At 41.7% G+C, this 22,762-nt stretch overlaps 1 protein-coding gene across 2 annotated transcripts in view; it reads left to right on the top strand.

The window, feature by feature from the left end:
• Positions 1 to 12,162, top strand: part of LOC147032082 (nidogen-2-like) — a 269,860-nt gene extending 257,698 nt beyond the window's left edge. For both annotated transcript variants that reach the window (XM_085869381.1, XM_085869380.1), the window contains 5 exons: positions 594 to 765; positions 2,582 to 2,739; positions 9,520 to 9,643; positions 10,017 to 10,126; positions 11,707 to 12,162. In XM_085869381.1, coding sequence (XP_085725507.1) covers positions 594 to 765; positions 2,582 to 2,739; positions 9,520 to 9,643; positions 10,017 to 10,126; positions 11,707 to 11,825 — 683 coding nt within the window. In that variant the 3' untranslated portion in view covers positions 11,826 to 12,162. The remainder of the gene's footprint in view (positions 1 to 593; positions 766 to 2,581; positions 2,740 to 9,519; positions 9,644 to 10,016; positions 10,127 to 11,706) is intronic.
• Positions 12,163 to 22,762: the final 10,600 nt, after the last annotated feature.

Raw genomic sequence — 22,762 nt, forward strand, 5'->3', positions numbered from 1 at the left:
GTCCATGCTCGAAATAAACAAAAAAGCAGCACACACCATTTTAAAGTCTTTGGTGTGACTCTGCCAAGGTAGAAATTGAACCACCAACCTTCCAGACTCACAACAGGTGTTCTCGCCATCATGCCACCGATTTTGGGCGAATTTTGTAACTTAGGGAGGGACCTTACCTTCATATTTAATGATGTCAGTTATTAGGCCAGGCCTTTGTCATTTAAGAACAATCTCGTCCACATTAATCCTGCAAATGCTCGAACAAAAGCAAAACTGGTTAAGTCAGAGTACCTGTGGCATCACTGTGAGTGTGGTGATTCCTTGTACAATCTTCAACTCGTGATTACATTGCCTCTGGGAGTACAGCTCTCATGCTACTCTTCATCCCTTTATGTAAAGCTTTGCTTTGATCCAAATTGGCAGTCATACACATGTGAAGTCGGAGAGGTTAACTTATTATTATTATGTATGAGTATTTCAAATGTTTTTTGGGGGATATCAGCCTGTGGGTTGTGTTGTTGGCTGTCTTTCCATTTTCAAGTTCATGTTTTTTGAGTACTAAAACATTAATATGTAGTGAATCCTCGCGTTTCATTTGCCAGGTCTCTTGAGTCCTGAAGGCCTGACTGTGGACTCGGCCAGTCGGAATCTTTTCTGGGTAGACTCTGGGTTGGACCGCCTTGAGGTGGCTCGGCTGGATGGCTCAATGCGGAGACCTCTCATCAACACCGAGCTTGTGAACCCACGAGCCATTGTTGCAGATCCTACCAGAGGGTAATATCAAATGAGATTTCATCATTTTATCGGGAATAAATGTGAAATATTAATACCCAAATCGTTGGAGAAGCAAGTATAAGTAAATAAATGCCAGAATTGTCGATTATTGTCCAAAATGGCCATGTCTTGACGAAAATGTAATGTGGTAAGTATTATGTTTGAATATGTATGTAAAGCAGGAGGTAATTTATTTCCACACTAACGTAAGTAAGTCTTGTCGGAGCTGATAAGTTAAACATGCCAGGAGGTCGTAAACCGGAGGTTGTTTATTTCCACTCACACAGTGTGGTACGTGCGGAAGCAGAAGAATCATAGCTTGACTTCTTGTATCACAGTGTAGCCCATGATTCTTACGATAGTTAGGTTTATACTCATTTCCACATCACACCTCCCTTTCACCAGATTAGACATGATGTAATTGGAAATTGGAAAGTACAACTTCACAGATCTAATCTTTATGATATTTTTACTGACCTCCCACTCTGTCTCAGTGGTGAGGTTCTATCTGTTTGCTTTAGAAGGTGGTCCATTTTCTTGTTCAACCTAAGCAGGAGGGTAAAACTTGTGTCGGAACTGTCGGTTGCTCACCTTGCTCGATCAGGAGCATTTTTGATAGGTAATCGCACCTCTGTATGTCGCTTGCTTACGACTTTCCTTATATAATCCCATTTCCTATGGATGGGATTTTGAACAATGGCCTCTGAACCAATCGTGAGAGATTTCAAATACTTTGCATGTTTATCAAATGGACCTACAGATGACAGCCGTCATTGTGACAGGTGTGGTGGCAATCCACACTCCGACATGACCAAGTACCCTGCAAAAGGCAAGAAGTGTCGAAAATGTTGTATTTCTTGACATTTTAAAAAAGTGTGCCAGAAATCTAGTCACAGGGACAAAAGCATACAAATCAGCCATTCTTCACATGGTGCTCATAGCAGGCATCACTCAGGTTAACCTGGACAACACACGTCGTTTTCAGATCAACATGTTGGATTTTGACGATGACCCACTCGAACAAGTGACTTTTCTGCTGAAGACTGCAATGGAAGTCACGGTTATTGGTCCTACTCATCTGAAGCTGCTGGATATTGTCATGTATAATCTGGATGCTGAACTTGGTGACGTGAGAGTTAGCGGTACAAACGATGCCTCGATGCAGCACCTGGGAATGATCCGCATGATCCTTTACAGACTTGAGTCAACATCGGAGACAATATACATGTACAATGGCGTGCAGATCATATGTTTAACATCAGCTCCTCCGTACAAGACTTACTCACAACTGTGTTTGTGTGAGAAGCAGACACCGGTAAAACCACACGTTCGGTATGTGTCTTGGACGTCAACCCAGATACGAGATAACGTGGTCATTATGAAAATACTCATCGGAGTACCCGGCATTGCCCGGTGTTGTTCTCATAATGTTGGCATTTTGAAGAAATCAGATTTTGGGTTTTTTTTCCATTTTTTTATTGTGGGCGCCAAAAAGACTTGCCTCGACCCACTAAGGAATGGGGTCGGGGATCATTTAGTATTTCCTTTCACATTGCGACAAAGGTTTAGGCACCATAGAGCGATTACAAAAAAAATCCAACTTTTGTTTTAAAAATTTTCCAAAATTTTAATTTTTCCCTCAAACACTCCCTGGCAGACATCTGAAGACACTGATGAACCTCTGAAAGTTTGACCTGTCTTTATGAAACCCACCCACTTATAGGAGTGTAATTGGTCTTTATGAAATATAATGTGGTAAGTTAACTGATATTCTTGATCAACCAAATGACAAACCATTTTCCACCCCTTCTCCCAGAATGCTTTACTGGACAGATTGGAATCGTGCAGCACCAAAAATAGAGAGTGCATACATGGATGGTACGCAGCGGCAAGTACTGGTTCGTGACAACCTTGGCCTACCAAATGGCCTCACCCTGGAGCCAGCATCTGGATTGCTTTGCTGGGTAGATGCAGGTATTTTGGTGACAATCATTGCTATGTTGGGAATAACAATAAAATTTATCATAAACAAATTCATGGATATGAAATGCAACAATTATTACATTAAGAGCAAAAATCTCAACATTGTTCTTACTCGTGCATAGAACCATCAGATTTCAACTTTTATATGCCATGGAATATATTCCATAAGATATGATATGATATCGATCCTGTTGTATGTATGATCATTTAATCACTCAGAATTGTGTGTGGTTGTTTCAGATGGAAAGGTAATGTCCAATCTGTGATGCATTATTCCAAGATATAAACAAATTCTGGAGAGGATTAAGATCAGAGATTAGCATGGCCGATGATGAACTGTGAAGTCACTTTCATGGTTTGCAAACCACTTTTGTATGCTTTGGGATGGATGGCGGTGTCTTCATTTTGATACCCAATCTATCTGTTTCATAAATATGAAACAACAGCATTACAAATTGAATATGCCCTGATCCAAGCTCTTTACATGATGTGATCTGGCCCTGAAATGGGATCAGGAGAATCCAATAATGCCAACTAATCTTTGAATAAGAAGCATCTGATAATCACCATAACAACACAGGGTGTTCAGAAAGTCCTTGTGCAACTTTGAACTTTTATAACTGTTGATGGACACATGATTGAAACAAATGTTAAATGGTGCATTAAATCGATTATCATAAATGTTTTACTCAATACAGTTAAAATATTGAGGCTTCAACATAATCGCCATCTTTCGTAATCCATCGTTCAGTCCGATTTTCCAACTTGTTGAAAACCTTCTCCAGTTTCTGGTGAGTAATTTCATGAATTACATTTGTGACAAAGCCCTAAGTTCATCCAAAGAATGTACTTTTCACGAGTCAAGACAAAGTTTTACATTGGTGGCCAAGCCAAGCAATCCAAGCCAAGAAAGTGGCCAAGCAATCGGTCCACGTCTACGGATCCACACGCATGGAAAGACATCTTTCAAGAACCATAGGGCAGGGAGCCTCGACTTGCTGGTATTGCACAAGATGGTATGTGAAAGATTTAATCGGCGTCGTTTGGGAACCAAATGCGGTAATTGTGGTGGTTGATTTTACCACCAATGGAGAAGTTGCCTCATCAGAAAATGTCAACTCATCAAGAAACCCAGAAGAACTGTGGATCTAACAACATCAATAACAACAACATTAATCACAGTAACACTGTAGAAGTTTTTAATTTTAAAAAGCTGGACATGCTAGTCAGTAAAGCCGACATTTGGCAAACCATCCCTTTTGTTGAGAGATGGCAATTCAGCTTTTTCCCAAATGGCTTCCTTTGCACCTTTAGCAAACCACCTTTTTTTCTCTGTATAAGATGATCACTTGACTGTTATGAAAGCTGTGATCATGCAGATTCAAGTGCATGGATACAGTATAGTTGAATACCTCTTCATAAGATGGATGAAGATGTTGGTTTGTACAGTATGGGCCTTTAGGGTTTGTAGAGTTTCTCCTCTGTAGATCTCAGAGCATGATTGGTCTCCGCATCTGATGCCATACACCAAGTCTTGTTTTTATCCTTCCGGATCTTGTCCTTAACATGAACTAACTGGCTGCAAACAATTCTGTCGGTTTTACATGAAGGAATAATGCCACACTTGGAGAAGGAAGGATCTTCTCACTTTCTCGGATAGCCCAGCCACATACGGAATGGTCACTCGTGTAATATTGTCTTGAACTGTGTCCTGTTGTTATTCACCAGATGTGATGTTGGTTTTGCTACTTCCCACTTTAAAAAAAAAAACTCCATCCAGGGTAACCACGTTCACTGAGAGCACTCCTGATATTCTCCTTCTCACAGAATTTCCCTCCCTGTGTTGTTGGAATAGTATCTGCATTATGGTAAAGAGTGCGAATGACAGGTAATATTATGGATCAGTGGATGGTGTGAAACAAACTGCAAGTAGTGCTTGGTTTGAGTGGGTTTCCTGAACACCTCAAAATCCAAGTGATCGTCACCATTCATGTGAATCTTGCAATCAAGAAAAGCTAACTGATCATTGTTGTATGGCTCCTCTGTGAACTGGATGTTCACATCCTCACTGTTCAGGTAATTTAAGAACTATTGCTGTTCACACTTTTTTTTAATAACTTCAAAGGTGTGTTGTATTGAAGGCTTTGTTTTGAAGACCAAAGATCTAATTGTTGAGGAGGATGAGACCATTTTTTCTTTAGTCAGCGCTCTTTTCACCTCTATCCCGACAACGGATGCCATGTCTGCAGTTCGTGAATGCCTTTAAAAGGACTGCACTCCAATGGAACATGATAGCCTCCCTGTGGATCAGATTGTGATTCTGGTGTCCTTATGCTTGAACTCAACCAACTTCACATACAAAGATCAGTTTTTCAGACAACAATATGGTTGTGCTGTGGTTTCCCCAACTCACCAATTGCTGCCAGTTTATACACAGATAAGTTTGAAAGTGTTCTCCTGAAGAATTACAGTGTTTCCAAACGTAAGTTGTGGCTGAGGTATGTAAATGATGCCTTTGTGGTTATAAAGAAGTGTGAACAGCAATAATTCTTAAATTAACTGAACAGTGAGAACGTGAACATCTAGTTCACATAGTAACCATAAAACGATGATCAGTTAGCCCTTCTTGATTGCAAGGTTCACATGAATGGTGATGGTCACTTGCATTTTGAGGTGTCACCCTTCCGCTTGAAAACCCACACATACCAACCACTATTTGCAGCTTGATTAACAGCACCCACTGATCCATAACATTACCTGTCATTCGTAATGTTTTCCATAATGCAGATACTATTCCAACCACACAGGAGCGGAAATTATGTGAGAGGGAGAATATCAGGCGTGCTCTCAGTAAGCATGGTTACCTGGATGGTCTTTTTTAAAAGTGGGAAGTCGCAAAAGCATCACATCTGGTGAACAACAACAGGAACAGCAACAGTTCAAGAAAATATAATCCGAGTGACCATTCCGTATGTGGCTGGGATATCTGAGAAAGTGAGAAAATCCTTCTCCAAGTTTGGTATTGTTACATCATATAAACCCTCCAGAATTATTCGCAGCCAGTTAGTTCATAAGACAATATCCGGAAGGATAAGAAACGGGACTTGGTATGTGACATCAGATGTGCAGACCCATCACACTGAGATTTCCATCAGAGAAACTCGGGAAACCCTAAAGGACCATATGAACCAACATTGTCTTCCAGCTTATGAAGATGCGTTCAACTCTGCTGCATACATACAATGTTGGTTCATTTGAACCAGCATGGTCACAGCTTTGATAATAGTTAAGTGGTCATCTTCAACAGAGAGAAAAAAGTTGTTTGCTTGATGTGAAAAGGAAGTCACTTGGGAAAGAGCTAAATTACCGTTTCTCAACAAAACGTTTGTGATGAGGTTTGCAATTCTATCGGTCTCGTATGTGGGACAAGGCGATAACATCTCTTCCACACCGTCTGCAACCGTCACGTGACACCCAGATTGGTCCAGAGACCAACTCTCCCTCCCATCGGCCAAGTGCAGCCAGCTGAACATTGCAAAAAATATTTGCAAGTGTACATCAAACATTTATTTAAGTTTAAAGTTGCACAAGTACTTTATGGACGCCCTGTACATATTTGTGCCTGACACAAAGGCCATTTCTGTTCTGCAGATACAAAATTAAGTTGGTCGACAAAATCGAACTTCTTTCTCTCATCAAAGATAAAAACACACTTTTATATACCACCTTTGCATATTGATTCCAAATCTGTTTTTGGTTTTCTTCAAGCACATTTAGTTATCTAAATATGATGTGTAATTTCAGCACAACTTAGGTAATCACACATTGGGTTTGTTAACATTACAACTTTCTTCATTTTTCAGTCTAATTCCCATGAACGTCATATCCACAGCATGCACTTGGTTGAATTTACACAGAACACACTTCTGAAAAGAAATGCATGACAACATTAAAAAACACAGTGCGAGTACGATTTTCTTTCATAAACTTTGTCTGAATTGTCACGATACAACATCCAGCAGTCATCTTTTTATTTTTTTGTAAACAATGTCGAGGCTTCTATACGAGCTAACACACAGAATGTATAACAAAGAGAGCAGCAGACAAGAGGGGTGGGAGAAGGAAGCACAAATCAGTGGGTAATGGACACATGAGGAGATATGTGGATAGGATAGGGATCACAGACAGAGGAGGGGGGGCGAGGCCGGAGAGGTGATGGTAGAAGACAGAAAGGCCACCGACCCGCCTGTGGTGAGAGAGTGAGAGACTCAAAAACTCAGCCTCATCGCGGGAGATATCAACGATCCTAAATGCCTTGGTTTCCACAGCGTGGAGCTGAGAAGGGTGTGAGGTCAGAGCACCAGCCCAGAGGGAAGAACAATACTCCATCAGGCTGTGGATGAAAGCTTTGTTTGTGGTCAGGAGATCAGATTTGCCAAGGAAGGACTTTGCACGACGGAGGATGCCCAGTCAGCGACTGGATTTGGAGGCCAGCTTGGAGATGTGGCTTTCCGAGGAAAGACCATGGCATAAAGTGAGACTCAAAAGCTTCAATGAAAGGACTTCTTAAAGTGGATTGTTGAGAAAGTAAATTGGAGGTGGTGTGGGAGGTTCCAGATGGTCCTGCCAGCATACTTTCATTCCAGAAACATTGGTGGTGATTTTCCATTGCCTGAATGTCTTGATGGAAGCATCCCCCCTCCTTGTCACAAACCGCACCATGGTTTTCGTGAAAGAAATCTCGATGCGAATGTAAAAAAAAACGGAATTTCAAGGACATGCAACAGCCCATTTTTTTTGATATTCGTCGAGCAGTTTCTGGACTCAATCTTTGTATGCGGGACACTTGAGGTTACCCAATAAGTTTCCACAAAATGCATTTGAAAGGTTATTGCCTTAATTCATTTTAATTAAGGTAATAAGCTTTCAAATTTGATCGATCTAATCACGAAAAATAGACGTGCTAGAGGAAACCCAAAAACAGATTTAGAATCAGCCTGCCAAGAGCGATCCAGCGCACCTGTAATTATATCTGATGAAAATGACTTGTTGGCCAGTGTTGTAACTCCTGTGGGTTTTCTCGTTTCCATCAGGCATCTTTTGGTGCACTTTTTGTTTTGATCCTCGATTCCAAGAGTTCTTCTCTGAGGAGCACATTGCCTGTACAAAATTGTATCGTTTTTGTTCTTGATAATTTAAGAGGCAGAAGCTACCTTCTTATCGAGGTTACCAGAGGTCACCCTTCCATTACCTTTACCTTGCATATTTGTCTCTTCCTTCCCCAGCCGTTTCCTTTCTTTTCTCAGTTTCTACCTTCCTACAGACTGTACCTTCTATGTACATGATAATTCCAAAAGCATTGAGACTTCACACAAAAAAATTGAGAAGAACTCTCCATCCTGCATTAACATATTTCCCTCACTCCGAAGCAGGCAGTGCATTATTATGGTATTACTTGTGACATTTTGGGCAATGCTGCACTTCTGGACTTCATGCATTGTTAAAGTGGGAGTACTTACATCGACCACCATCATAACTTTGAAGTAACAAAACTGGTTCAGAAACAACAAAATTATAGATCTGAAGTGGCCAGCTGGTATCTGCTGTCTAAACCGGAACTTAACCCCAATTTCAACACTCTTGGGCTTGGGAAACAGCCTGAGGGCCAGTGTGAAAGTTGATAATCTATCTATAATTCCAACAATCTGTGTGTGTGTGTGTGTGTGTGTCAGTGTGTCTGTGTGTCTGTGACCGCTGTTTCTCGACAACCACTGGTCCGATCGAATTGAAACTTGCCAGCTATATTGCTGGGGACCTGAGTATGTGCCTTTTCAAGGTTTGATATTAATCAGACAAGTGTTTCCCAAGTTATGGCCATTTATTTACCAAACCAATGACAGGACACGTTGCTGTGACCATTTATTTACCAAACCAATGACAAGACACGTTGTTGCGTAGGCGTGGTTGCGTAGGCCGGTGCGCGGCCGGCCGACGATGACCTCACGGGCCGTGCCGGTTACGATGGGGAAAGGCGCCTTAGTTACCGAGGCGTAGGAGTGGCAATGGTCAATGGCAGCGAATGTCATGGCAAGCAAAGACAGGGAGGTAAACTTGATTTTAATTTGGATTTTAATTAACTCTGTGTGTGGAAGTATCACAGCAGTTGTTACTTCAATACAAGCGATAATTCATGGAATTCATGTGAACATCCCGTACGGGCACGCACCACTTCTGGATAGTGATGACTTACTGTATTCTAATAATTTCTCGATTTCTTATCCGCATTTATAGATAAACACAATGCCCCAATCCAGTCGTCATTTACGAGAGTGAAGGAACGGATTGTGTGGTTGTTTGAAAGTTTTTTTTTGATTTGCACGTACGGCCATGCACGTACGGCCACGCACTTATGGGCACGTGAGAGCGAAGGAACATCCTGTGTGGTTGTTGTTTCTGGCTCGCGGTTTGAAAGTTTTTTTTTTCCTAGTACGGGCACGTACGAGTAATTCTAACATTAGTTATAATAGTAATGATGAAATAATAATTTGAAAATATTAATGGAGTGTCCACGTCATTTGATTTTGCTGTTCGTCATGGATTTAATGGACATGTTTTTTACAAAATAATGCTGTGCATATTTGGTGTCCTGTATGCTGGAGTCATCATTCTTCACAAGGCAATGTTAAAGTCAGCTATTCCTTCTATGAATAAATGTTAAAGATCTCACAGAATCTTAGGTAATTGTTTATCATTGTATATGATCCTTTTCAGGCACTAAGCGACTGGAATGCATCCAGACGGATGGACAGCACCGCCGAGTCATCACCTCTGGGCTGCACTACCCATTCAGCCTCAGCAGTCTCCATAACTACTTTTACTACACCGACTGGCGAAGGTTTCCATTTTACAACTCCTTTATTTCTGGTTATATTGGCTTTCACCTGCTGTCACCTGCCTATCCCTTTATGCCCTCCACCGATCTCCAGCCCCACGATTTTTTCAGCGTTTTGTGAACAAAGTCGTGGCTCATCGAAAAGTAAAACACCAAAGGATGAAAGAGTTTTAACTTGGGGATGAGAACCAAGAGGAGCAGCCAATCATTGGATGTGCTTCTGATTGGAACATGTTCTTACCTCACCTTTCATAACATCAATGTTTTTTTTACAAATTACTGAACAAATATTAATGAGAAATTAAGTGAGTGTTCGATTTTTGAAGAGTGGGTTGTAGAGTGATTGATACAGCTTTGTGGGCTTTCATTTCTGCAGGGACAGTGTACGAAGCCTGCAGAGTGACGGAGGTGATGTTCAAGAGTACAAACCAACACTAAGGTCCCACCCATATGGCATAACTATTGTGCCACCATTCTGTTCTCCAGGTATTCTAAAAGCAAATATTTACCAATATACAGTAACCCATGATGATTTACCACATGTGCTAATACAAAGTTCAATCACGAAGCCTCATGTCCGTTTTAAATTTGAATATGTGTTCTTATTAAAATTAATAAATAACTGCATTAACCTGGGATTCATCCAAATGGTGATATATTTCACACCATCTTATCAATTTGGTTCATGTTTCAAGCTTCGAACCTGACAAGTACCAGATGTTGAAGGAGTTTTGCTCGGAATGGAATATTTTGAGGGGATTGTCATTGCCTTTCTGACCTGTATATCCAGCTCGGGAATTTAGAAAATGACCCTGTTTTTGCAAAACATGTTTAAAAAAATAAAAATAGGTGTTACATTAAATTAACAATAGAGACAAGTAGCTAGCATGATGGAACAATGTGGGTGAGAGAAAAAGCCATACTCAATCGGCATATGGAGAAAGATTGCCTGTGATCCTGTTTGGTGATGATAAGATCTTAAAAATATTTTGCGATTTCAAAAGAAAGCCAACAGAAGGATTGCTGGATCTGAGTTATAATTTCCTTTCCCTCACAGTTTACTTCCACAAAACTCGAGTGTCCTGTCTGAATTTGAATATTCCTTCCTACATTGTGTGGGGGTCAATGGGTAACCCGAGCAAAATTTGCAATGGTAGATATCTTTTATGTTGATGATGAAGTCATGAATGCATTTAAATGTCATGCTGGCCTAAATATGAAAAATTGTTGGAGGCCACATATTAATTAAGGGAGATTATATCGATAAATAATATCGATTCCAGCCTTCTTTGGAGTAGTTGTTTGGTCCAGGCTCAAAACTTTGTTGCAAAATCTCATAAAGTTTGATTACATTTCCATTGTGTGGTGTGTTCAATCGATGAAAATGTCATCAGAAAGAAAAGGAAGCCATGTGAATTTGCTGTTGCCACTTAAATTGTTTTACTGAGATTAACAAGGGTTTTTGTATGAGGTCATTTGCAACATTTTGTTTCGTTTCCCCATCTGCACTTCAGCACTGTCATCCGTTATCCCCTTCATCTCAGTTGTCTCCTCGCTCCATTGCCAAGCCATTTCTGAGCGAGCACGACTCCAGGACTCCCTTTTAATGGCAAAGATGTAAATCTTCAGCAGAGAATGTCCTCACAAAATTAAACTCTTATCTTCATGTAAGGAAAATTTTCTCCATTTCCAGCCAGTGTCAGAACATAAAGAAAATTAACCTCAGAAGGTTGAGGACTCATGAAGGAAGGGAACCATGAATCCAAAGGGGAATCGGGTATGTTTGCATACTCTTTCCACAATAACACATATTTGGGGATGTTTGTACCAACAGAAACATAAATCCAACTTTAAGTGAAAAATAAAATCTTTCCTGCAAAGATTTAGCAGCAGGAAGCCATCTTGGAAATTTTCAAACGAAGTGAAATTGGAAGGTTATAAATTAAAATATGTGGTTTACCCTTTTATAATTCGATTTCCTGTTGAATTTTTTTATATATTATTCTCTCACTCCAGATGTTTACCCCATTCATGTTTTTTTTTGTTTTTATCCTTGCTGTTCACAGGAAGCACTGCTTGCACTCAACAAAATGGTGGCTGTTCCCACCTCTGCCTCCCAACCCCTCAAGGACGGTCCTGCAGATGTCCAGAGAAAGACGTCCCTGGATGTGTGGAAGGAGCATGATACCCACCCCCCCCCCCACACCAACACACTTCCTGTCCACCCACCTCTTCCATACCCTCTACATTCATCCTTATCACTTAATTTTTCCGCCGAACTCCATTTTTTTTCCTTCAACCCTCTTGACAACTTGCTTCCTGGATCTATCTTCTTTTGAACTTGAATTTGGTGCTCCCGATGATGCCCTCATTTTCTCCATTGCTCCAGTTGAAAAGGCTTATGTTAAAAAGGTTAATTATTATAAAGTTTAAAGGAATGAAATGCAGCATGCTTGTTATAAAATGTCATGTGACCACTTTTGTTTTCTAAGATAAAGTAATAAAATATATCTTTGGACGTGTGTCGACTCAACTTACCGTTTTTTCTGTCTCCCAACCACTCCCACCCCTCCCCCCCACCCCATCCCCACTATGGCTATATATAAGTGCAATGACGACTATCATCCCCAATAAAGGACGTTCAAAATGACATGATCCATCCCAGAATGCTCAGTGCGCATGCGCAAAACCCCTGAGCATCAATGCTGATCAGGGCATGTTAATGAATAACGTGTTTTTAAGATAAGGATTGTTACCTAAAATGGCTTACAAAGCTTTGAAAAGAAACCAAAAAATACTTGAAAAGTACATGAGAGAAAGGGATATGCCTCTGCACAACAAAAGGGTTGGAGAAGTTTTTCAGCTCACCCAAAAAGCTAAGATCTTGCAGCTGCTTTTCCTGCAAAAATTCCCAATGATATGGGCTGATGCAAGGCCCGATTAGATGGGTACATTTTCCCAAAGTTCCCGACGTATCACGACCAGTGAATGGACTTTGACCCTTTTGAGAGTGCCTCCAATGAACATGGCAGGCTTTGTGATTTATTACCTCTGTTACCAAGGGTGGATGGAGGTTATGTTTTCACCCCTTGTCTATCTGTCTGTGGAGAGGATATCTCAAAAAGTTGTTGATGGATTCGTCCAAAATTTTGTGGAGAGTTTGGATGTGTGACACGGACATATTGACTATATTTTGGTAAAGATCTTGATCAGGATATTTTCAGAGATTCTTCACCGTTGAGTGAATGGGGTGAAAACTGATCTCCAGTCCAGCACGATATCTCATAAAAAGATTATGGACGGATTTGGACGAAACTTTGTGGACTGGTTGGGTGTCTGACAAGGATGAAGTGATTCGATTTTGGTGAAGAAGCGAATCTAGATCTGGATATGAGAATTTTTTTAATTCTCCAAGTGATTCTTCACCATTGAGAGATAGGGCCAAAAACGATATATCAAAAATGTATGATATGTCAAAAAGTTGTGGACGAGTTATGGCAAAACTAGCTCGATGAGTTGGATAGTTGACGAGAACAAGCCAATTTGATTTGGGTTTTGGTCCAGATCCAGATCCAGCCTGTAATTACAAAAAGCAAACTGTTCCTCCTGGTGGAAGAATGTGCTCCACCGAGAGCCGTTCCGTTTAATGTTGTGAGGGCAATTATAAATATATGTATTTTCTTTGATTCTGCTGACATACTCGATTTCATTTTTGTATCCTTTGCTGAAATAAGTGTGTGTGTGTGTGTGTGTGTGTGTGTGTGTGTGTGTGTGTGTGTGTGTGTGTGTGTGTGTGTGTGTGTGTGTGTGTGTGTGTGTGTGTGTGTGTGTGTGTTGTTCACTGCCACCACTGGCTTGTATGAACCGAAAACAATAGTGAGTTGACGCCTCCCATCCACGGATATGTCTCGTATTTCCATGAGTCCAAATTTCATCCAGGAACACAACAGTTATGGTAAACCATTTTGAAATTGCCATTCTTTAGTTTAAATGCTGAAAATTATGTTAACACACGATTTGAAATCAAGATTTCATGTTGGCAATGGCAGGTTAAAAATGCCCCAGTTAGGAGAAGCTAGTCACTGAAAACGCACACAGCTTGTGTACGAAAGACTTCATCAGCATTCATACATCATTTTGAAAGTCACATGTACATATAAATGCAAAAATCTTATATTTATGTTGTCAACTGAGCTTGTTTCAGAACATTTGCATAAATAATATCCGAACAATCCTTAATGCATTTTTAGCAATTTTCGATAACACCACTCACCCACCTCCAGAGAAAGGTGAAGATGAGAAAATTTAAGTTGGTGAAAAATCACCATGTAGAATGAAGAACTAGTCTTACTCATGAACAGTCACCATGGATCTGTTACAAATGGTGTAATTTTTGAGGCTTCATAAATATGCAGAACAAGGTTGTGGTGTAGCATCATTGGCTGAGAGTGTGGCTGTGCTCCTGATTCAATGCCATCTGCTGGTTAAGGCCCAGTCACACCTTGACGTTTTAGCCAGCGATGGCAACGTATTAAAATGTATGTAAAACGCTGGCTTACGTTGAACTTTTGATGTTTTTTTTTAAAGATTCGGACGTATTCATAGCGACTTGGTCTTATGTATAACGCATTGGTAACGGACACAGAACGTTTCATTGTGTTATAGATAACTTATACCAACGAATGCTGAACCTGTTGTTGGCCTACACAACCGATGCCCAACGATAGTCTAACTTCGGCATAGCGCGTTGCACTCATCGCCGACGATGTCGTGACGTAGCCTATTAAAAGGCTGACGCACAACAATTCGAATCATAACTGCCGTAGAAATGGAAGTGACAACATCGCGGTCACACCTTGGCGATCTTGCCAGCGTATGCCGACCGAAGAAAAATGTGTCTAAAACGTTGGGGCACGTCAAATACGGTATGAGTAAGTTTGGTATATGTGAGTACAACGCTGAAGTACGCTATCATACGTCGTAGTAAGTAGAGTACATCAAGAAATTTTAAACATGCTCAAAATTTTACGACGTACTCGGCGTATGACACACGTTCTGCATGCGATGGGGATAAGTTTTACACACGATGTGTGGACGCTTACACACGTCCACAAAGGCTACTTATAAGCTACTCATAAGTTGAAACACTTCGCGGTAATGTCTTTTTTACGCGAAACTTATTTCTAACTTGTGTTTGACGTGCTTTGAACCAATTCTTTACGTAGTCCCAACACACATCGACGTATGTAGACTTATTCCAATGACGTCTTCCGGTCGACAAAAAAAAAAATTAACGTGTTTCTAGCTTACAACTGCCATATAAAGACGTGTTCCCAGCGGTTTTGGGAATTGGTATATAAAAATGCTGCTCATAAAAGGGGAACCCAACAGTGTTTTCGAGTCCTTTTTGAGTCGATGTCCATGTCAGCAGTAACAGTATCAGTATCAGTATTAGTATTAGTATTAGTATTAGTAGTAGTTTGTTCATGTTGGCAGTAGTAGGTGAGTGTGAAGGGGAGGGTGTGGGTTATGATGGATCCTCCTTGCGTCCGCGTGTCCACGGGTAGGAGACATCTTTTCACCATTGTTCGAAGTTCTTCGCGGCTAATTTTTTATGGGGCTTTTTCAACAATGAGCTATGGCTTGTTTTTACGATTTAGGTCTATTCATAACGGGTTGGACAAATGCACAATGAACTAATAATGTGCATAGAGCGCTTTGATTACTTATATATATATACGATATAACAACGAATAATTATCGTTTAGCCGGCGTTCACAAACTATGCCCAACGATAGCCTAACTTATCCATATCGTGCGGCAGTTTATCTTTGCCGGTGACGTGGGGTTTGCTATTCATAGGCTGCCACTCAACGATTTAAATGGCTGCATCTCCACTATTGAAAGTAGACGCTTGCGCTCAACAATTGGATTTTTTTTACACTCAAAGACTTTTAAACGGTACGACTCAGCTATTTTCATTGTTTACAATGAACGATTTAAATTGCTGTCACTCGCCTTTGTTTTTTAACGCTGGGTTTTGGAAATTTTAATCGGTTCTATTGAACGTGCTAAATCGCTCAAACTCGACTATTTTAAATAGACGCTGCCGATGGACAATTGGAATCATAGCCAAGCTAGACATCGAAGTGTGAACATCGTCCTCATGCCGAAGAAAAGTTTGAAGAATGCTGCAAATAAGTGTCCTGGCCGTGGCCGTGGACGCTGATGCAAGGACGATCCATTATACCGACGTCTTTCAGCCTATGAGTAACTTAAAAGTAACGTCTGTCGACGTGTGGCAACGATCGCGTAACGTGCCAACAACACGTTAATCATAGGTTAGAAATAAGTTTCGGGTACGCTAAACATTACCTCGGCGTGTCTCAACTTATGATTAACTTACAAGTCGCATGTGTTGACGTCTGTTAACGATCGCAGACCATGCATACAACTTGTGGCCAGAGTCGCGGAACGTGTGAGTCATACGCCGGCATACGTCGTGAAATTTCAAGCATGAAAAAATTTGAGGACAACCGAAAAGTACAACGTTTAAAGCCAGCGTACAACGACGTATGGCAGTGTTTTTCAGCGTGCTCTCAATGTTATCAAAACTTACCCATAACGTATTCAATGTGTGCCAGCGTTTTAGAAAAAAAAATCAAAAATCGGCATACGTTGGCTCAAACGTCAAGGTGTGACCGGGCCTTAAAGGGAGGAATTTGTCAGTTGGTCATGGTGCTGGCAATAGCTCGCATGAATCTTTACAAAGGAATCCATGGGATCTTTAACGTCCACCAATGAATGCGGGGCACACATTAATCCGAGGGGGCACACATATTGATGAATCATTCTGCCAGTGAAAAATCAGAATGGCTGTTTATAGTTGGGATGGGATTCCGATCCAGGAAAGACAGTTTGAAGGCGAGTGTGCGAGTTTAAAGGTGAGTAAATACATTTGTATATATATATATATATATATATATATATATATATATATATATATATATATATATATATATATATATATATATATATATATATATATATATATATATATATATATGTAGATACGCATATACATATATCTGCTTCGGATCGGACAGGGTCCATTGACACGGACATTCTCAGCCAGATGGTTTCAGACCATCCGTGGATTCCGAAACAATATTTTAATTTTACTGCATTCTTTGTGTTAAGTTCCCCAAGGATAACCCAAATGAAAGCCAAACCTGGCGGTGATCTTCTTCTTCTTATTATTCTTTCGGCAAGTTCCCGTTAGGGGTCGCCACAGCGGATCAACCGTCTCCATTTCGCTCTTTCCTCCACATCTTCCATTGACACTCCAACCACCCACATGTCCACCCTCACCATATCCATGAACCTCTTCTTTGGCCTTCCTCTTCTCCTGCCTGGCGGCTCCATCTTCAACATCCTTCTCCCGATATACTCCGCTTCCCTCCTGTGCACATGTCCAAACCATCTCAATCTCGCCTCTCTCACTTTGTCTCCAAACCGTCCTACCTGCGCTGTCCCTCTAATGTACTCATTTCTTATCCTATCCATCCTCGTCACTCCCAACGAGAATCGCAGCATCTTTAACTCTGCCACCTCCAGCTCTGCTTCCTGTCTTTTTGTTAGCGCCACTGCCTCCAAACCATACAACATAGCTGGTCTCACTACCGTCTTATATACTTTCCCCTTCACTCTTGCAGCTACCCTTCTGTCGCAAATCACTCCTGAAACTCTTCTCCACCCACTCCATCCTGCCTGCACTCTCTTTTTCACTTCTCTCCCACACTCTCCGTTACTTTGGACAGTTGATCCCAAATATTTAAACCTATCCACCTTCCCCACCTCAACTCCTTGCAACCGCACCATACCACCACCCTCCCTCTCATTTACGCACATGTACTCTGTCTTACTCCTACTGACTATCATTCCCCTTCTCTCCAGTGCGGACCTCCACCTCTCAAGGCTCGCCTCAGCCTGCTCCCTACTCTCCCTACAGATCATGATGTCATCCGCGAACATCGTAGTCCATGGAGACTCCAGTCTGATCTCGTCCATCAACCTGTCCATCACCATTGCAAATAGGAAAGGGCTCAGAGTCGATCCTTGGTGCAATCCCACTTTTACCTTAAACCGGTCCGTCATTCCTACCGCACACCTCACTGCTGTCACACTGTCCTCATACATATCCTGCACAATCCTCACAGACTTCTCCACCACTCCTGACTTCCTCATACAATACCACAACTCCTCTCTTGGCACCCTATCATAAGCTTTCTCTAAATCCACAAACACACAATGTAACTCCTTCTGGCCTTGCCTATACTTCTCCATCAACATTCTCAAAGCAAACATTGCATCAGTGGTGCTCTTTCCTGGCATAAACCCATATTGCTGCTCACAAATCATCACCTCTCCTCTCAACCGAGCTTCCACTACTCTTTCCCACAACTTCATGTTGTAGCTTATCAATGTTCTACCTCTGTAGTTACTCGAGCTGTGCACATCACCCTTATTCTTAAAAATCGGTACCAGTACACTTAATCTCCACTCCTCCGGCATCCTCTCACTTTCCAAGATTTTGTTAATCAATTTTGTAAAAAACCCCACTGCCATCTCTCCGAAACATTTCTATGCCTCCACTGGTGGCACGCCTCCCATCTTGGCAAACTGCCTTTCCACTCTTCATCCTCTTCATAGCTGTTCTCACTTCATCCTTACTAATCCACCACACTTCCTGATTCACCATCTCCACCTCTTCCAACCTTCTATCTCTCTCATTTTCTTGATGCATCAGCTCCTCAAAGTACTCCATCTACCTTCTCAACACACTCTCCTCACTTGTCAGCACACTTGCATCTGCATCCTTGATCACCTTATCCTGCAGCACATCCTTCCCAGCTTGTCCCTCTGTCTGGCCAATCGGGACAAATCCTTTTCCCATTACTTTGAATCCAACTCCTCATACAGCTCGCAATATGCCCTTTCCTTAGCCTTCACCACCTCTCTCTTCGCCTTATACCGCCACTCCTTGTACTCCTGTCTACTTTTTTTTTAATCTCTCTGGCTTTCCCAATTCTTTTTCGCTAACCACTTCCTCCTTATACTTTCCTGTGCTTCCTCATTCCACCACCAAGTCTCCTTGTCTTTATTCTTCTGTCCAGGTGTCACACCAAGTACCTTCCAAGCTATCTCCCTCACCACTTCTGCAGTAGTTGCCCAGTCGTCCCACACCTCTTCACCACTATCTAACACCTGTCTCAACTCACTGAATTTCACGCAACAGTCTTCCTCCTTCAGCTTCCACCATCTGTCATTGGTTCAGCCCTCACTTTCTTCCTCATCCTCACCACCAAAATCATCCTTCAAACCACAATCTGATGCTGTCGAGGTACACCCTCCCCTGCCACCAACTTACAATTTCTAATCTCTTTCAGGTTGCATATCCTGCTTAATACATAGTCCACCTGTGTGCACCTTCCTCCACTCTTGTACGTCACCCTGTGCGACACCTTCTTAAAATATTTATTTACCACCGCCATTTCCATTCTTTTTGCAAAATCCACCACCAGCTACCCTCCCCCATTCCTCGAGTTGACACCGTACCTACCCATCACCTCCTCATCATCTTTATTCCCTTCCGCAGCATGCCCATTGAAATCCGCTCCAATCACCACTCTTTCTTCCTTTGATACACTCTCCACCACTTCATCTAACTCACTCCAGAAATCTTCTTTCCCCTCCATCTCACACCCCACTTGCAGCGCAAATGCACTGATGACATTCATCATCACCCCTTCAATTTCCAACTTCACACTCTTCACTCGGTCAGACACTCTTCTCACCTCCAATACCCTCTTGACATAATCCTCCTTCAGGATTACCCCGACACCATTTCTCCTCCCATCCACACCATGGTAGAACAGTTTGAAACCACCTCCAATGCTCCTAGCCTTACTCCCCATCCACATGGTCTCTTGAACATGCAGTATGTCCACCTTTCTTCTCTCCATAATTTTAGCCAACTCTCGCCCTTTGTCAGTCATAGTACGAATACACAGACTGTGATAAACCTCGTTATTCTTTAGACAATGCATTGATGGATCTTGACCCCTCACCCCCCCCACACCCGCCCCCATTTTTCCCCTTTCCACATAACAATATAGAAGTTTTTGATTTGCTTTGTCTATTGGAATCTACAGCAGTTGTGATTTCTCCATTGTTGAGGCTGGCGTCAATACACTTTCAAGGTTGAAGTTGCACCAGCATCACTCTGAGTACTCTCTTTTACTCTTCAAAAACTGAGTGTTGATCAACTTGGGCAGGACAATGAAGGCAAAAAACTTCCAAAAAATTTAAAGATTGACAGATAGAGAGGAAAAATGCTATAGCAAAATAAGCTTGGGATAAAACTTTTGGTGCAACACTTAAAGGCTTAAAATATAATATAACCAACAATGTTCAGGCATGATATCCATAACATGACATTGTGATGCAACTGGGAAGAAACAAATCATAATAAAGAAAACATTTTTAAACATCAGAAACATAAAACAACAAAAACAGAAGTACGGAGGTAAGTAACCACAGCTCATGAGAGACTCACAAGCAGGACGAATGCCAGGATTAGATCGCATCCCAAGAATCTCTCGTCCTTCCATTGTCACGCACCAGCATTCTCCAGCTGGACCACACTGAGTAGGCTTAAAGGCTCCGTGCTCATCGCACTGTGGCACGTAGACGACGCGCCCTTCCGCCGAGCCCAGCACAACCTCCATCCAACGCTGGCACATTGTACTGGCTTGTTCTGGTCGTGATGAAAAATGGATGTCAAGATAATCGCAACGTGCACATAAACTGTTTAAAGAGCATATGTGATATGGATTTTTCTCTGTTTATGGAAATTAATCGACAAATCCAGTGTGCAGAGTGAAACCACCGCATACAGGTAACAAAGCGACAAGCCAGTAGGCGACATGGGTGATTGCTATATAATTGCATACGTCATACAGTTTTGACGGATCGGGCTGAAAATTTTGGACAAAGAGGTTGATTATAGTGCGCATCAAACTTTTTGATTTTTTTTTTTTCAGCCAATTTTTTAATTTCGAAAAATATATATAAAAATATTTTTCGGATTTTTTCAAAAAATTCAAAGTCCCGTTGCAAGACAACGGTGGAGTCCAGAGCAACGGTGTTCAAAAGCATACAACTAGATCCTGGTATGAACCTACCATTCAGGTTTCATCAAAATCGGTTGACTCCTCTGGCCTCCAGAGCTGTCCATTACATACAAACAGACAGACGGAAAACCTGAGAATTACGGTAATCTAGCGACCACCGGATAATCAGTATTTTCTCTCCCTGGCAATGGACTTCTGGTGCAAGACCATCGTTTTGCTTATCTCCTTCTTTGCTTCAATGTAATATTTTTGTGATGTGTTGTTATCAATTTGATTTGTAATTCACCATGAAATTTAGTGTTGTTCAATTCTGTGGAAACAGCTGCTTTTAATACTGAGGCAGAACATGCTTGAACAAATGTGAAGAGGCAATGGGTGTGAATAGTTTGCGTGAAATGAGAAAACTTGAAACATTCACATCAACATCCTCTCCGAGCCAATATATAAAAACTTTAGTCGCAAGAATTATGTGATATTAAATTGGTTTTACCATTAAGTTATTCATGGATTATTGCCTGCTTTATATCCAGGATGTGCCACTTGCCACTCTCACTCATTGTGTCGGTGTGACTTGTATTGAGCCTTCGATACATACGTAACAATATATATATATATATATATATATATATATATATATATATATATATATATATATATTGTTATGTTTGTGGGGTAAATGGATGAAAGCGGGGGGGGGGGGGGGGGTGGTGTTAATTATATCAGGAGTAAGGATAATTTCCCCCAGTATGTACAGTAATTGCCCCTGTGACTTTTCCCTTTGTTTTTGTATTACAAACCTGCAATGAGGAGTTATGTTGTTATAACCACAGAAAACATTACAACCGAGCTGCATGACTCAGTCAGCAAGAAGCCCCGCCTCCATGGGTCACGGCGGGCGAAGTCACGCCCCCGAGGCTGAAGATTGACGGGTTTGACGGAGGAGGAGGAGGAGGAAGAGGACCAACAAGTCGGAGGAGCGAACGCAGGAGTGGGGACCCAGCAGGCACACAACGTTGTTGCAACGTCGTTTGCCGGTTCTATCCTGACGTCAGAACTGGATCAGTGGGAAGTTGTTTTTGCAACACCAAAAGTTTTATCCCAAGTTTTTTTCAACGTTGTGACAACGTTGAAATCTGACGTCGCTGCAGCGTCGTGTTCTGGTTGTACCTGACGTCAGAATTGGGTCAGTGGGAAGTTGTATTTGCAACACCCATGACGTCAGATTTCAACGTTGTCACAACATTGAATCATGACGTTATTTTTCAACTTTATCACAACGTTCATAAAACGGAGTTTTTGTTTCTACCCTTTTCTTTGCACATCAAAGAAACGAACATTGCATTGCATGACACTCTTCAGCTTCCAGCTTGATGGAGCCCTCGACCCGCAGGTCTTTTTTTTTTTTTTTTTTTTTTTGTATACCTTGGTCGAGGCTCGTATGAGAGCGAACACACAACTCACAGCAAGGAGGCATGAGACAAGAGGGGCGGGAGTGGAAGGGACAAAACATTGGGGAACAGACACAGGTGAACTGTGGAAGGGAGAGGGATGGGGATGGGACGGGGAACATGGCGAGGAGAAGATGGACATTACAGGGACTTTCAGGAAGGAAAGCAGGAGAAATGAAGGAAGTGGGCTTGGGTGGATTATCGGGGGTAGAAAAGATCGAGGATTTGGATGGGGGAAGATAAGAGGTGGTGGTGAACAGCTGTTTTGAAAGCCTGGAGGGAAGAATGGGAAATAATAGAGTGAGGAAGTTTATTCCAAAGGCGGGAAAAAAGAGGAATGAAAGAGTGAAGATGAACAGTGATTCGTGATTTTGGTAGTTTTACCAGAAGGGGGTTGTTGGCGGACCTTGAGCGCCCTGTGGAAATGTGGTTGGGACAAATCGCAGAGAGAGCAGGGGGGGCAAGGCTGGAGAGGAGTC

The sequence above is a fragment of the Eptatretus burgeri genome, chromosome 2 (assembly GCF_056783735.1).
Source record: "Eptatretus burgeri isolate ZD-2024b chromosome 2, Ebu_testis_v1, whole genome shotgun sequence".
Taxonomy (NCBI): domain Eukaryota; kingdom Metazoa; phylum Chordata; class Myxini; order Myxiniformes; family Myxinidae; genus Eptatretus; species Eptatretus burgeri.